At 37.2% G+C, this 18,020-nt stretch overlaps 1 protein-coding gene across 7 annotated transcripts in view; it reads right to left on the bottom strand.

The window, feature by feature from the left end:
* The window catches only part of FAT1 (FAT atypical cadherin 1), a 101,857-nt gene that overhangs the window by 75,923 nt on the left and 7,914 nt on the right, over positions 1–18,020 (bottom strand). For all 7 annotated transcript variants that reach the window (XR_011903375.1, XM_072334592.1, XM_072334591.1 and 4 more), the window contains one exon: positions 14,582–17,868. Coding sequence is in view for 6 of the 7 variants with exons in the window: in XM_072334592.1 (XP_072190693.1) it covers positions 14,582–17,849 (3,268 nt within the window). In the remaining variant the exon portion in view is untranslated. The remainder of the gene's footprint in view (positions 1–14,581; positions 17,869–18,020) is intronic.

The following is an 18,020-nucleotide window of genomic DNA, read 5'->3' as shown; positions in this document are numbered from 1 at the left end:
AAGGCAGACCCAGAAAACTGAATGAAATGTCCGTATTTATAGTCCTTTGAAATAGAAAGCTCTTTTCATTTCATGTTGTGTCTTGAGTACTAGCAGCTGAAAAAATCATGCTTAGACAGCATTGTTAAATGGAAAGCAACTCTGTTACTGTTTCAAGGACAAATGGCTCATTTTCTAACATAAATCACTGCTTAGAAAGTTTCAAGTAACTTCTCACTAGCAGTATTAGCAAGCTGATGCAACTGCAATGAATGTGCCCAAGTTCTTTAACTAGTAGATTACATTTCCCTGTGGAGCTGCAAGAATGTCAAACAAGTCATGTCCACCAACGCTTGCTCTCTTCCCAGGGACCAGTTACTGCAAGTTCAGAGAGGTTAAAGGGAAAGAACATGCCAGTAGATCCTACATGGTCTCCAAAGCACACAGAGCTTATGATACAAAAAGCATTACAATCAGCACTAGAATGGATCTGAGTGTTATCAGAACAAAGCCAAACTGAATGTAAGCCTGAATCATAGTAAATGGTACGATTTTTATCACGAAAGCATGAAAGTTATTTCAGAATTCTGGTTTGCATCTCAAATTTAAGTCCACTAAACTGGTTACATGTAACAAAAGGTATAAATTAATCCAATAACTTATGTAAATGTGACATATGTTTCCAAAACTCCCAAATTCCATGACACAACCCTACCGTATTACAATAAAACCATTTCTGCATATGGCACTAATGCAACAACAGAGACTACCTGTTGGGATAGTCAAACATTATCAGTGTCATGTCAAAGTTGGCAGACTCACCCTTGCAAATGCACAGAAATTACCGATGGATTCATAGTTAAAAACTATTCTGGGACAAAAACTTGGCATCCAGACAACCCCAGCATATGGTCAAACCCAGGCCTTGACATAAAACTTAAAGGACAGAACAGTTTATGCATCACTTCTGCACTCTGAACAGATGGCAATAATTTGAATTGTGTTAAGGGGAGAAAAAGGGTCACAACTGATTTCCACCACATGCAGCTTACAAACAAGATAGATACGTATATTTGAAAATAGAAACATAGAATGACCAATAGCTAAGAGCAGATATCAGTTAACCAAGCACCTAAAGATAGTACAAAGAGCTAGGAGAAAAGATATGCACAGTTGAAGCTCTGCAGCAAACACAGACTGTACTTTATACCACTAAGAAAAGAGGTTTTGCACATCCCAGAGAAGCAGGCAAACTAGATCAAATTAGGGTCCAAAAGAAAGAGTTACAAAGAATTAGACCTTGCAACATTTTCGCTTGCAGTTCCTGCCACATAGCTCGCAGTACATTTGCGGAAAAACAAGTCAAGTGAACTGAAAACAGTACTTCGTCTGGTTGTAAATGGGAGAAAAGGCACTAAAACATGTTCTTAAAATTGTCTGTTTAAAAGATTATGAACAGAAATCATGATTTGGTACTACATACTCCAGGCTAAGAGTAGTAATACATTAAGATGAACAAACAATGAACTTTCAGGAAGTCATGGGGTGGTGCGGGGGAATTTTTGCAATTAGAAGATCCCTGATGGGGTTGCCTTAGAACTCAACTGATTACTTCCAGTTCAGAAACTCTTTTGGGACAATGGCAGACAGTGCCTATTGTCAGCCTCATTTACGGTTATTTTAATAGCTCCAGCTTATTTCTTTCAGCTAGGCTGTTTGTATGTTTCAGACAGGCACTGTAATTGTTATAGAGGAAAGTTCCATATTCTGAGACTCAGTGTAGAGGAACATACCACCCCCTGCCCCAGTACTAGGGGATTAAATGTTAACTTCTCTGACAACTGAAAAAATTACTGTAATACAACCACCTAAAAACTACAGCTCTTTGACGAGAAAGGAAGCTTGAAAACAATCTTTGTTATTAACATTTGAAATGCTGAAAAACATGACTCCGCTATGGAAGCTACATCAGCGTTACAACAGGTTTATGGAGTATTAGTGAAAACAGAACAAACTGCCAGCAGATTCTGAGCCAAACACTGCTTTCACTACCCACAGAAGCACCATCTCACTCTGCTGGACAAGCAAAGTTTGCAGAAATCTGACGTAAAACAGCTCCAATTATCTCTTATTCAGGATGGAGGATCTTGCCTCCATCTAGACAGTTGACTTCTGTGACCCAAGAAATACAACTACTTTAATTTTATGTTGACTGCATAACTACGTTTATGCAAAAAATCTCTGGAATAATAGTAGCAACACTATTCACCTTAAATCCTACTCTTTTTATTCTTGGTCATGCAATTGCATAACTATGATGGAAGCTAGCTAAAATTAAGAAATAACAGAAAGGTTGTACAACAGGCCTGGTATTTGTTTAGTCAGAGTAGTACAAATTTAGTCAAATTTTTTTGAGTGTGTGTGTACTTGCAAGCGTACAAGAAATGCAAAAGATATATTTATGCTGGTATGTTTATATAAATTTGTACATATACTCACACATAAATGAATGAGCAGGTACTTAAGAACTGCAGCTTCACTCAGTAAATCTTAACCGTCAGCCTTCCTAGTTGTAAGGAACTGCTGACAATGTGAGTAGTTATATTACCACTCCAATAAATTTAACCGGGAAATGGGGAGCCTTTGGAGGGGAAATTCCTCTGCAAATGGCCTCGGGAATTTCAAGACTAACTGGAGTTGACAGATTAACCTGGGTCCCCCTTAGGCAGAAGAAGAGGCTACAAGGAAAATAATGAGACGCACAGGGAAGGCAATTACACACCAGAGCAACGTGTCTAATTGTATAGAAACTAATTTGTTGATCCAGAAGGATGGAGCTGTTTAGACATCTGCAAACTATTAAAATACCTGGACAGTTTAAGTTTATTCATTTTCTGTTTGTAAATCTCAAAGTTTAATGACTGCCCTAAATAAGGAAGATTGTTCCATGTATTCCAGGAATCTTCTTCCTACATACTGAGCATTTTTCTCAGTTTCCTTTCTTGGTTGCAGCCTGAACAATTGCTGCCTACCTCATATTACTTCCATAAAAGTCTTTTTGAAAGCCCAACAAGTTTGACAGAGCAGTCCCATTGTATAGCAAGAAGCAATTACAGCTGTGCTTCATAGCCACACCAGTCACTTTGCTTCACAGCAAAACCAGTAGTTTAGCACACGAATGTTAACTATATTAATTTATGCTGGACTACTGCAATTTTGCTTCAAATTTTTAGTCTCCAGCCTATTTCCAGGTACAGAAACTGCTGGTGAACACTGACGATACTCCAAGCACATCTGAGCAAGAAAGTACACAGATACGGATGAAAAGGCAAGTAGCATGCTGTGAAAAACTGCAAGCCAGGTTGCTACTGCTGTTCATGTTATTGGACCAGGTAGCTATATACACAACAGCACTTAATAACTGCCCACAGAAACACTGTTCCCAAGCAGATCTGTGGGTACAGGGAGGAGCTGGTGGGAATGGAAGCAAAGAGCACAAAGCAAATCAATGAAGTCGTGAGATTAAAGTAGCCAAGATTCAGTGACATCAAAAGACATTTGTCCTTGTTCTGAGACACTCCATTTTATTAACCTTTAAATCGTCCATTTATTTTATTCACTTTATTTCTACCCATGTATCCAGAGGAGATTCCACACCAATCAGTACTTGTTGTACAAACGTTACTTTATTTGCCTTAGCACACGAATTAAATAAGCAAGAATCTATTCTTTGTTTATGCATAGGACAGGCGAATCATGAAGATGAAGAAATTAGAAGAGATTTCAAAGAAAAATTCATTTTCTTTGGTTATGAGTATCATAACAAGCAGATGAGAAATCCTCCACATTTAAGAAAATTATTACAAGTACACTAAACAATCAATATTTAACATCTAAAAAAGAAAGACCCACCTAGAAAATTAGAAATTACTTCTCAGATGTCAAGCTTACTTATTTTCAAGTTCCCTGGTGGTTGTTTTCTGCTGTTTTTCTTCCCTTCACATAAATAATGGATAACTGCCAACACAGTTATATTTGAAATTGTATTGGAAATTATATTGGAAGGAAAGAAAAATTACAGAAGATACCAGAAGCTAAGGCAGGTTATCTATTAGAAAAATAATAATCGGTAGGTTTCATTTGCTCCATATTTGTTGCTTAATAATAGAACCTACAAGCATTTAGATGAACAGACACGAAAACACTTTTCATTGAAGATAACTCTGGACCTTTAGTAAAAACATCGAAGAGAATGAATGATGTGAATGTGTAATTCTTGGCTGAACAACAAGTTTAACTGCCACAGAGTAGTAGCAGTAAAAACTAGATCAACTTTTTCTACGCTTACATACAGTGTAAAGGAAAGAATATCAATATTGTATTTATCTGGTACACTATGTCAACACAGAACACATTATGTTCCTGTTCAAAGAATTCACAGAAATTGCAGAAATGAGAAGTAGAGTTTTATCATGTGACCTTTTCAAACATTCGTTTTCGTGCAAGACAGTTCTCAAAAATGCTAGCAATTCTCGTGCTTAATTAGAGCAAGCAACAAAATTATAAAGGTATTTTTAATCATCCTTGGAATTACAGACATACATTATTAACTCCATTTGTTTCTATCATCATGTGCTAGGTCAATATTTACTGCAGATTATGTAGATTAAATTTGGAGTGATCTTGTTCTCACTGCAATCATCATTCTCTTATTATTAAACTGCACATCAAAATTGACATGCTACTTGAGTCGATGACAACCTCACAACTCATCTTTCACTAACAAAGTAGTATCTGTATTTTTCTTTGTTTTTACATTATTTTAAAGAAGGCATTCTTCCATGCCAACTCACTAGATCCTTTTTTGTTTGCATCCTTGGGACATATAAGGCTAAGTCCAAAATGTCACAATTCACTGTAAACATTTTTTAAGCAAGCAAGAAGGACAATTGAGAATTGCTCATTCCAATATATTTTTAATATTAATTAATATTATTATATTTTTCATATTATTAATAATCTCTGGACTTCCATTCTCACAAGCTTCCCTCTGGAAAGCTAACTGAAAGTGGTATGACCTAGGGAGAACTATGAACTGCTTCAATTCTGATTATTTTTTTTTCCACTCAGAACCATGTTTTCCCCATATGTAAAAGTGATCCCTTTTTAATACACTTTTTACCTTAAGATGTTCTCTACAAACCCGAGCAACCAAAAATATTACTTGTACTAGCGAGTAGCATGGCTGTGGAAGTATATGTGGAAGAGAGACATAGGCTATTTTTCCATTACTGACGACTCCTCTGAAAGCTGTACTGTAAGTACTCCCTTAAACTACCTTTAAAGTGAACTATGATACCAGACTTCCTTATGCAAAGGCAGTCACCTCTTCTCCCCACCCAAAGTAATTAACATTCCTTGCACAGGCAGCTGGACATTTGTTAATCATTAACTGACTAAAAGGATTGGGGGAGAAACTGTTAGCCCTTCTTCACAATGCTACACACATGCAAAAAAAATACCCTCAAGACAGAGGATTTAGTGAACAGGGTGACATTATTTACTGTAACAATGAACCTGCTGTATTATCATAGCATGTTCAATATTTTGCTAACAGTGTCTCTCTTTGTGACACTTTCCAGGTTCAAAGCTGAGTAATTAGCTCGGGAATTGAATCAATTAAAACAAAAAACAAAAACAAAACAAAACACAAAAAACAAACAGTTCTTTAACTAAAACAGAACAAAAAAGGTATATTTAAAAGAACTATGCTGTTAATCTCTGAAACAGTAAAATACATACAGCCAGAATTGTAACGCCAAATATTATAGATGCATAACCAATGAACACATTCCATTCTTATCTAGAATCACTTTGATTCACTCTACCTTGCTTTCATTACAGGAAGGGCACAGCAAGGGCATTCCTCTCAGATCAAACAGAAAATTCCATAGACAGAAGTTTCCACATGTCTGATTCGTTGCAGATTAAGCCCTTATCATTAGACAGCAATCTCTAATTTTCATAGAGGCAGGATATACCCTGTCATGGCAAATCTACACGCAAAGAATCTGGGGGAAAAACAAAATCTATAGAATGGGGATGTATTCCCACTGTGAAAGCTACTCACATCACCACCATAGCCCTAGAAAAATTGAGGGTATGATTATTAATGTAGAATAATTAGTGTAAAAATTCACACACATAACTCCATTCATACATTCCATCATAAGCTTCTTTATACCACAAGTGTTTCAAGCTGAGCTACTAAGAAACCCCTCTGTGCGTAAACACCACTAGGACTACAGACAACACATGAAGCCTGTATTCATTTTTAGCACTTAAGTTACAAATTCTTCATTTCTTCACCCATACAACCGCAGCAATTCTGTAACACTCAGGCACATTTACCAGTACACTAAAATCAGAAGGTTCTGTTACTTATACTTCATCACATAAAAATTCTCAAAATCTAAAATCCTCTGATCTTTAAATTCTGAAAGAATTTCTACACAAATATCTACAAATAAATAATCCCAGGACATTTTTACTTCCTCTGTGTGTAGAGGTGGTTTCAGTCTTTTAACGTTAGCAAAATAAAAAGAGCCTATTGTGTAAGTATCCAAAAGCTTGGTTTACTGTACCAGCAGATTTTGGAACCAATCCTTGTTAGTGCAGATTATTCTAAAAAGCATATGCACTTCTGGTATCAGTGATAACAACTCTGCACAAATATCCAACTCTAAGCAGAAAGAGCTCGAGTGTTGTCACTACTGGTAGGTAGGTCAAGACAACTTGCACCCACCAGCTTGGCACTCTGCTCTTTACAAGGAGTGCAAATACATCAACTTATCCTCACAAATAATTTGCAATTAAATACAAGCAGCTACTAGAAGTATGAACTCTGTTTTGCAGACTATGGGGAAGCCTGCTTTCTGAATAGGAAAATTACCTGTTACAGTCTCTTCCTAGATTCTTTTTCCAAAATTCCCTGTTTGATGGCACTGGAATGTTAGAGATTTTTATTTTTGTTGAGCCCTATAGAGACTGCTGAGTTAAATTCCTTCTTGGTCACATTGAGATGACTAATGCAGTCAAGTCACAGATGTAACAAGAATTATACATAGATTGTTAAAATGGACCCACAAAATATAACTGCAGCAAGGCCAAAAGTATTTTTAGATCCAAGATCTAAAGCTGTAACTACCGCACGTTATAAGTTGTGGAAGTTTGCCAATTGCTCATGTAGGTTTGTCCTTTGTTAAATATGTCCAAATGTTGTATGATGAAAGTTTAAAATCTTCAAAGAAAAGAATAAACATTATGCAATCATTTTCAAGCTCCTCACTTTTGACCTTAATATGTACTTCAAAAGCTAAGCAGATGCTTAGTAGGAAATAAATCCCCAACTCAACAGATGTACCAACAGTGATATGGCAAGATGCACCTTCCATAGCTTTTGGCAACCCTACACTTTTATTATTCCTCTCTCACAAGTGCTTTTCAAGTCAAAGAGAAGCCTAAACAAGTTAATAGGCCCTTAATATGTACTCCGCTGCCTGAACTGATTGCTGCTTATAAGGTAATCTCTAAGACCACATGTGTCTCAGCCTGGGCTCATCTCCTACAGAGAAGCAGCCCCTAGGCAGCTCTGCTTTCATCAAACCGAATTGTAGCCCACTCAACACCTTTCACAGCAAAACAATCCCTCACTTTCAGCAGGAGAAGAAGGGGATAGAATTGTATGGAATCTCTATTTGGTCACTCTGAGGTAATGTTTTGCTCAGCAGGATACCTAAGAAAACTTCTAAACTGCTTTGGGAGATCCCCTAGCCACAGCAAAACACACCATGAATATGTTTGTCTAAAACTATTCAGACTCTTCCCAAGACACATTCTAAAAGCAACATTAACAACCAAATAGCACTTAGTGATTTACCACTGTTACAAATGCAAATCATAATTTCCTTCAAAGCCTAAAAAAAGAGAGGTTATCAGATAGCTCCAGGACAGATAGGACCTTTGTGACACTCCTTCAAACCAGTGCCTCCTTAATCTCTGCTGAACTGAAACTCAACATTAGCTTCAAATGCCCTGCTTAGCTCTAGCACATTTGACTTATCTGACCAGAAGCTTAAATGTATGAGAAATTAACCCAGTGCCACCTTCACTGCCAGACCTCAGCCTGAATGAACACAATTAGACCTTAAGTACAGTGGTGCAAAGCTGCAAAATGTAGCCCTGATTACAGGTTAACCAGGCAATCCCTTCAGAACGTGGACATGACTAAACACAGGCGCCAGGCAGCCAGACTGCTGGTTCCAGCAATAAAGCAATACAACACACACCCACAGTTATCTCTTAGCGAAAAGCTTTCTGGATTGTTTTTTGGATAGCAGAGAACTTAGGATTGGTCCTCACTCTAGCGGACAGCAGGTCTCCAGATCTAAACTTCAGTTATTTGAACAGACACAAACTGTATTTAGCTGGTTCTACACTCCTTAAAAAGAAAAAAATAATAATTAAGTTTTCATTAATACTAAAAGGGATTTAAAGACAACAGTTATTCTTAGTAAGCTGCTGTTACAGCCATTTGTGCTGTCTAGCAAAAGGAAATCTATGTGCCAAATGCCTCGTTTTTAAAACCGTAACAAATGGGTGGAAAATATATTTTAGTTGCATGAAATTTTAAACAAATGTTTTTGGACACAAATTATTACTCAATCTAGGCACAGATGAAGTATATAAATTTGGGGGTGTTTTTCTGCTTTTTTTTTTTTCCTTTAACATAATGAATTGTTTCTTGAAGAATGGCCCAAGTCTGGCTCAAGGCCACTGAAATGAAGTGCCATAATAACAGAGTGAAGTCACACAGACCTTCCACTGTGTAATCTTCACTGTTATTTTCAAGATGATACTGAGCACATTCAAACCATCAGGTACCATTACCTAGAAAGAAGAAAATAATATCCCTTTCTAAAACCGTAGGTTATTTTTAAGATATCTATAATCAGCCACCAGAAATATGCCTCCTTGATTTAAATGTCCCACACAAAACAGATGCAATTGTCTCTTTCACTGTGCATACCTAGCTAGGGTTTCAGCTCTGTTCCATTTATTGCATGCCTGACTATAAAAGATAGGGTGGACATGGTAATATAACAGGCTTCATTATTTACCGCCATAACAAAATGTTTCTCTTCTGAAGGAGTTCATAGGGCTCTCCTGCAAAAGACAAGGCTGCCAGAGGAAGAGTTGAAATGAAGATACCTCATTTCAGTTACACAAATTCACCTTGTTCTTATGCCGCTATTCTTTTCCAACTCAATATCATAGGGCGGAAAGGCCCAGTTACAGTTCAGAATAAACATTAACGCTAGAAAAAAACACTGAACAGATAGCTGTGCAGAAATATCTTTCTAGATGAAGCATCTATCAAATTAATCTTTGATTCCCCATCCCACCTCTTTTTGAATAACTCTTTAAAATTATTTAGTAAACTCCTCTTGCATGGAGAGTCAAGAGAATGTCTTTCTGCATCTCTGACCTAAGCTGCTTCCTGTTTCCAGAACAAAGACAGTTCTGTGTGCTTGTTTTTAATAACAATGCCAACGTTTTTCAAGGAAAAAAATAATCCATACTCTTTAATCCCATTAATACATAGAAGACATTATCCCAGAGAAGCTAATTTGAGACCAGGGAAATTAGCCTGTGCTTGAAGCCTCACTAACATCAGCATTTCAACCAGTTAGAGCAAAAATTTCTTGTGCAAAAAGCCTGCAACCATTCAGTATTTAGAAACAGATTGGTTACAAGGTGCTCTATCTCTTCAAGGAGTGGAAGAAACCACTGAACTTTGCTAAGAGAAAACACTATGCGAAACCCCTCTTAGGAGAAAACCTTTTCCCATTTACTACTCATCTTGATCTAGTCAAAATATTCTCATAAGGAACTGTAATGTCAAAAGCTTTCTGCCGATGAGATGTCATCTGTGGACAGAAGCTAAGCAGGAGATGTCATTGCCAAATAAAAGCAGACTAAATTTTAAAGCACCTTTTCACAGTCCACCAAATTAACCTGAGTGAAATTAAATTATTGTACATTCTGATATTTATGATGTACACAAAGAAATTAACAAACTTGAGTGTATGTTTGGTGAAACTTCAACATGAAGTATTCACTTAAAGAACGTGAAAAATGTCCCATATTTGTAAGGCTGCTCAACTACAACTGACATGAAACCGAAATCATACTGATCTCAGTTTTTATTAAAAAATGCCCTTCTCACATTCTAAAGGCTTACAGCTGTACCAGCACAAAACAAACAAACAAACAAAACAAACAAAAAAACAACAGAAAACATTCCCAGACATTGGAATCTTGCTGGACTGAGTTTGGCCTGTGCCAACTGCTGCCACCCCCCATAAAAGCACCAGAGCAGACCATTGCCAACAGATGAGCTGGGTGCAGGCACCATGGTTTAAAGGCACAACAGTTGTTAGGCCAGATGCAGGCCATCTGGCTTCTGTTTCAGATGACACTGAAGATTTATTTTGTACCCAACAGGTGCCTAAGTTTTCAGCCCCACTGATGATCACAATACTCAGTATTTGGTTAATGCCTGCCTTTATAATTAAAACTCAAGACCAGTGAGTGGTGGGATGATTAAAAATGCTCAAAAGCCAATGAGCACTGAAGACACAGAATATGAAACTGCCCCTTATGTACAAATGTAAATCATACCCTGCACTCTCATTAATGCAATTTTGAGAACACTACAAAGAAACATTAACAAGCTTATTATTAGCAATGCTCTCAACCTTTTAAGAGTATAATTGAGTACTTTGTTCTATGTAGTTAAAATCCAATTCATTCTCTGTAACGAATTACCGTCTTTCCTGCTGGAAATGGTTTTGGTAATATTACAAATGGTGTCTCCCAGTCATTAAGCTTTACTGATGATATTTTATGCAAATGGAGATAGTGCAATAAAACGAATTTTCCTCTGTATGTCCCCCTTCGTATTTTCCACTTGTTCCTTTAATAATCTTTATCAAAACAAATGATACTTTCTCATTATGGTAGTAAAGCTATACTTGAAATTACATGGTTCCAAGCAAAGACAACATAAGAAAGAAAACACAAAAGGCTACTGAATACATAAAACCTCTATCTAAATCAAGTACTCCACAAAAAGAAAATGATCAGTTTAGGAAAGTATTAGAGGTATTATTTGTCTATTGTGCTCTTGTTCTCAGACCTTTTGAGATGGTATACCAGGTTGGACAGATCCTTGCGCTAATCAAGCATGATACTGTGTCTTTTCAGACTGCAAATCACTTTCATCATTTGAAACTTTGCTATTGTTAGAATTGTTGTTATTCTGTAACACATATAGAACCTCAAACACTCTTTACTGAAAGAACATTAAGATTTCTGATTACAAGTAACTTCATTACTTGATTAAAAACCAGTAATAAGTTTATCAAGCACAAACTTCAGACTGCCATGCACCAATCCAGATCTAGCTATGCTCTGGGAAACATCCACATCTACAGAAGTCCAGAAGACACTTGCAGATAGGTGGCCTTGCCAGCTGACCTAGTGGGAAATTTCTGATAAAAATATTTGTAAACTAGCTATTGTTTATTAACTCAGTTTAAACATCTTCAGGAAAATCTGAATAGAATCTATGTGTAACACCTCACACACGGGAGCACATGAGTTCAAACCTGACTGCTCCAGCATACAGTTGGTTAGACACAATGGGATACAGGGGAATTCAGTTTGAAACCTCCTTTGTTTCTCAGCAACAGGTTTCAGGATGCACTTCCATTGCCGACAAACACTGCGCTGTCCTAATGCACCTATACTCCCATTATGCTGGGAGTATACCCTCAGCTGTATAAAATATGTAGGTTCTCTTCCAGCAGTTGCTTCCATTATTTCTTAGATTCACTCATTTGTTGTGAAACTGAATTGTCTGATTTAATCTATCAGCTGTTACACCTTACTTTCAGTTCTAGCATCCAGACTGAAAGTCAGCAACACTCCTCAACACGCTCTCCCTGTATGATCTCCCACTTTGTCTCTGGAGACAGCGTTTTTTAACCCTCCACTGACTACAGTGATAACCAGCAGTTTCCTTTTCATCATCTCAGCAGGAATTTGGTACAGGTAACTCATCAATCCATCTAAAATGATGCATACAGAAAAAAAGAAAGGACTGTCCACCCTTCTCAGCTCTAACGTGACAGTGAAAACAAGAAACATTCTACATTCTATTTAGAATCCTAATCATAGATGGTCTAATGCTCATGTCCAGCTGAGAACTTTGTAAGGTTACCTTTGACTCTCCAGAAGTAACAATCTGCTGATACTTAGAAGAGGGATAATAGAAAATGCCAAGTAATGAGTTACGATCTCCCTGTTTACTCACTTGGCTCCCAGTTAACAATTTATAAGCTAGAGATAATATAAGGCTGAACCCCAAATTAAACTCATTAAAACAATGTTTACTTTAGTCATAGTTTCGGTAGCTATAACTTCCTGGGGAAACTGGGTTTGTGACTTTATTACACTATGCGTGAAAAATGCTTCCTTTTTGGTGGCCTACATGGGTGCACCCTATTTCTTACATTGTAACAAAGTAAGATAGGGAAGGTGGTACAGAAACTGTTGCAATCACCTTGACATCTGCTTACCCCTACCATGTGCCAAAAAATATTATAATTAAAATACAATCCACTAACAAATTCATTTTTAATGTACTTTTTCTGTGTCTTCCTGATAAGCATGAGACACTGAAAGAATTACGGAAAGTAATCAAAGCAGCTTCAGTTTAAGAGTATGACTGCAATTAGGGCTCCCTGTGAGAGATTTACTTCTGAAAACTTGGGACAGAACTGCAGACAACCAACCTATGAACATCACCTGATCTAAGACAAAGGGAAGTCTCAAAGGGAAAAAAAAAAATACAGTTCTCAAAAACTAGTGGCAAAGTTACATTAAGCTCTCTCTTGAAAATTTCATTATAAAAGATAAAATATCGATCACTATTACAATTTTGGACCTTCTGAAATGTAGGATAGTTTAAATAATAATAATAATAAAAACGAACACCACATAATAACATGGAAATAATAACCTGAAAACCAGCTACAATTCTATGCCTAGAACTAATTGATATTTCTAACATCAATCATTTTAGTTTCTTCTGCAAATGTGACTGTTGTCCTTGATTTCTAAGAAGCAAGAGATAGAAGAATGCTTAGCCAATGGTTATCACTGAACAGCTTCCAAAATCCAGTTTATCAAACTTTGAAAGGAAGCGTAGTGTGATGCACTCAAAGAAGTAAACTGAAGGGTGAAGTCAGAAAACCCCTTTAGCAAGCTGAAAAAGTCCTCAAGTCACTTGCAGATTCCCTTCTTTCACACATTCTTTAATGTGCTTTCTTGGCTAATTATCTACCTACTCCCTGTACCAAGGCCAGACCATTCTGAAGAGCATGACAAGAATTCTGTTAAGTATAAATACTGCCTTCTGCAACAATGCTGATGATTTCTTAGGGGGAAAATAAAATAAAATTTAAAAAACCCACCAACTTGAGACAGATTTTAAGCTATGCTGTAAAGCTTTTAGATATGTTACATGCCTTCATCCATTCCTTGACTCTGTAAAATATGAAGAAAAACATGCCTAGCAAACAGAAACACATTCTTTCCCACTCGAGCATCTTAAGAAGAATTTGTCCCCTAAGATTAAAAAAAATAATAAAAAAATAAAATAAAATAAAGCAACTCCTCTTCATGCACATACCCCACCAGATAGTACCACAATATCAGTGCTTTGTCAGAAATACAGAAGAAGGAGCAGATACAGAGACATGCAAGCAAAAAATTAAAAGTCAGCATTACATTTCTATTACAGCCATGATTATATTCTTCTCTGCACATATGACAGTTGCTTCTCAATTTATCCATCATTAATGAGATAAGTCAACAGTTCAATCTGCTTGACTTATACAAGCTTTTTAAAAGCAGCTTTCTTTGACAGAAGCCTTTCCACGAGTACTGATTACTAATACAAACAGGCACTCATAAAAACTATAAAATACAATTATAAAAACCTGCAGGCATGGAAGTATCACACACATATACCACTACTGAATGAAGTGACAGTGAGGTAGCTTAGGACTGCAAAGCATGAAAATGTTAAAATTAACTCCTTAGATAGAGAGCATTTTACTCCCTCAATCTCAGATGTCCCTTACTGTCCAAAAGACAACTCTAATCGCATGAACAAGACCTCAATTCTGTATCAACAGTATTCTCCTTCTCAGGTGGTAGAGATTTTAAGACCTAAGAATAGCCGTAAGCAAGCAGGATCAAAAAAAGGATACCAAAGGAAAAGTACTTATCAAATACATACATACAACTTCACCACAGCAATAGACAGAACAGTATGTGTTACTAGTGTCTTTTTCTTTTTTCTCCCAACATCTCAACAGTGACAATGCAGCTTGTCTGCTTTGTCAGCTTGTCTTATCTCTTTGCTGGCATACTATTTTACTTAGAATATAAAAACAGGAAGCCACCTTACCTTTTTCTTCATCTATTCGAAAGACTCCCATACCAGACCCATCTCTGATGGAATATCTTATCTCCCCATCTCGTCCTTCATCTTCATCGTAAGCAGATACAGTCATTACTGAGGATCCAATAGGAGCATCTTCTTTTACAAAGCCTTTATCTGCAAATACAGAGAACCGTGGAGGGTGCAAGTTCTCATTCACATCAACTACCTCAACTTCCACGTAACACGTAGAAGATAATGAAATGGGTTTTCCTTTGTCCTTGGCCCGCACAGTCAAATTATAAAGTTGTCTCTTTTCATAATCCAGTCTTTGTACAATACGCATTGCTCCACTTACTTTATCAACATCAAAAGTGCCATCCCCACTGTCCAAAAGACTGTATCGTACTTGACTTGACTGGCCCAAATCAGGATCATAGGCTTCTAACCATGTAATAATTGTTCCTTCAGGAAGATCTTCTCGAATTTTCACATGATAATTAGAAGGAATAAACTTAGGAGGATTATCATTAACATCTTCTATAGAGACTTTCAAAATAACTGTTGAAAATAACTGAGGTTCTTCAGTAGGTTGGTCCCTAGCCTCTATTTTCAAGAAATAGACGTGGTGCTCTTCATGATCCAGAAGCCCCACAACTTTCACAACTCCTGTCACAGCATTAATAGCAAACTTGTCAGTATCTGTAAGAAGAGAATATTTCACTTCTCCATTAGCCCCTAAATCTTTATCAGTAGCTTCAATTTGAATAATTTCACTGTTTAGCTCCTTGTTTTCACTCACTTCCACAAAATAGCTGTCTTGTAGAAACACTGGTGGGTTATCATTAGCATCCAAAATTCTTATATCCAGAAGGTGCCAGGCAGACTTTTGTGGTATTCCAAGATCATAGACAGTAACATTCAGATTATATTTATCTTTTATTTCACGGTCAAGTGGAGACAAAATTTTCAGCATTCCACTTTCCATGTCAACAATGAAACTGCTGTCTTCGTTACCTCCTGAGATAACATATACTAACTTTCCATTGAAGCCAGTGTCAAGATCAGTAGCATTCATAAGTAATATGCTGGAGCCCACAGGCTGATCCTCTCTTACCTCAATGCTACTGGGGAGAGTACTTCTAAACTGAGGTGTATGCATATTCAAGGAGTGAGTGTCAAAGAAAACATCCTCAACTTCTCCACGACTGTGCAATTTATTTGCTTGTAAGAGCTTCTCTGCAAGCATTTTGGCAACACCAGTTTCTTCACACTGCAAGTTGACCAGTTTGCGACTAGTAGCTACAGTGATGTTGATATACAATGGTTTTGCAAAGTTTTCTCCATCTGTAGCTGTAATTTTCAAACTGTGAAAAGACGTTTTAGCACCTGGGCCATCTGTTAGCGACTGCTTGAGCGAAAGTACACCAGAACTTGGATTCAGGCTAAATAAATCCAGTTCATTTCCAGATTCAATCTGGTATCTTACCAACTGGAGCTCATCAGCATCAATGGCAGATACAGTTGTTATTTGCTCTCCGACACCAAGATCCCTGGGAATTGTTCCCTCACAATTAATTTTCTCAAACAGAGGTATATTGTCATTCAGGTTATTTAAAATAATAGTCACAGGAACTTCAACTTCTCGACGATATGGTATACCCCAATCAGAAGCTCGAATCCTTAAATTGTAAACCCTTGGCATCAATTCATAATCCAAGTCTTCTGAGGTACTAATAATCCCACTGAAATGGTTAATCACAAATGGCAAAGGATTTAGGTTTGCAATACTGTAGGTCACATAACCATTCTCCCCTTCATCAGGATCTTTTGCACTCACTCTCATGACACTCGTACCTACTGGCACATTCTCATCAAAGGATGCTTTATAGGCTGTCTGAGTAAATTCAGGAGGATTACTGTTCATGCCCAGTACCTTAATTAATACTTTTGCAGATGCTCTTCTGTCACTTGTAGCAACCTCAAGTTCAAAATGGGAGGAGTACTGTGCTTTTATGGGTTCTGAAGTGGTAATAAGACCAGTATGAGTGTTTAAATTGAATTTTACTTTGCCAGGTGTATTTTTAAATATATACTTTAAATGTGGGTAACTAGGCAGAGCTTTCACCATTATCACAGGTGTGTTTGGAGGGGCAAATTCACTTATTTCAGCTCTATATATCTCTTTTTCAAATCTGGCAGGACCAGACTTAAACTGAGGCGATGTCACATGAACAACTTTTACAGATGAAAACTGTGGAGGATTTCCTTTATCTTTAGCTTGAAGGGTAAGGTTGTATCCAAAAGGGTGGCTCTCCCAATCAACGTGACCAACGGCTTTGATTCTATATTCTTTACCTCCTGGCACAGATCTCACTGTTCTGAACTGTTGAAGTGGATCACCTGCAACAATATTCAATGATGCTATTTCTCCATTTGAGCCTTGATCATTGTCCTCTACAGTTACAATTGCATAAGTCGGATCTTTGTCTGATTCTGACGGAGTCAACGTAACAGCTGTAATAACAGGGGCATATTCATTTGCTTGCTCTACATAAACAGTTAGTTTTGCCATACTGCTGATGCCGCTGCTACCATACAGCTTCAGTCCACGGTCCACAGCAAGAATTTCCATCTCATAAAGCTTAGTGTCCAAGTAGTCAAGCCTACCAGTTAGAACTACCACACCACTAGTAGGATGTATAGCAAACACATCTGTTCTTTCTTTAAAGCTATAGTAGAACTCCCCATTTGTTCCTATATCTGCATCTGTCGCACTGACTCTTGCAATGCTGGTCCTTATTGCTGTGTTTTCAGGCAAAGAAACACTGTAAGATGTTGGAGAAAACAAAGGCCGCAAGTCATTTGTATCCAGTACCTGTACCTTGACTTTCGTGCGCGTTTCAGCATTTGTATTTTTTTCAACTGCTTTAACAGTCAGCATATAATGGTCTTTTACCTCTCTGTTAAGGATAGCTGTGTTTCCTCCCTTGGTCCGTATTCTCAAAAAACAAAAGTTTCCAAGAACATATTCTTCAGCTTTGAACAAGTTCTCATTGTCACCAGAAATAATTTTGTACCTTATGTCCCATAATGGATTTACAATATAAATGCCCATTTTCACTGGATGCCCAACATAAGTTTTGGCTGCAGAATTCTCATACACAGTTGCATTATACTCTGCTTGTGTAAACTGCATTGCTGAAACATGATGTGGTATTTCACTTCCTTCACAGTATCCAATATGCTGCACCAGCAGCATCAGCAGCAAGAGCATAGTCAAGTATTTTCCCATGGCAGCAATTACAAAAAACCTGAAACAAGAGAAAGAAGCATTAAAAATTATGGATATTCAAATATTATTCAGATAACTTTTATACTTATTTTTAAATTCACACGTCCAAGAAAACTATTACATACATATCTAGACTATAGCCTTTTTTTTTTTTTTTTTTTCAGAATGTTT

Source organism: Excalfactoria chinensis, chromosome 4 (assembly GCF_039878825.1).
Source record: "Excalfactoria chinensis isolate bCotChi1 chromosome 4, bCotChi1.hap2, whole genome shotgun sequence".
In the NCBI taxonomy this organism is placed as follows: Eukaryota; Metazoa; Chordata; class Aves; order Galliformes; family Phasianidae; genus Excalfactoria; species Excalfactoria chinensis.
Note: the sequence above shows the minus strand (reverse complement) of the source record. Positions and strands in the feature narration are given on the sequence as shown.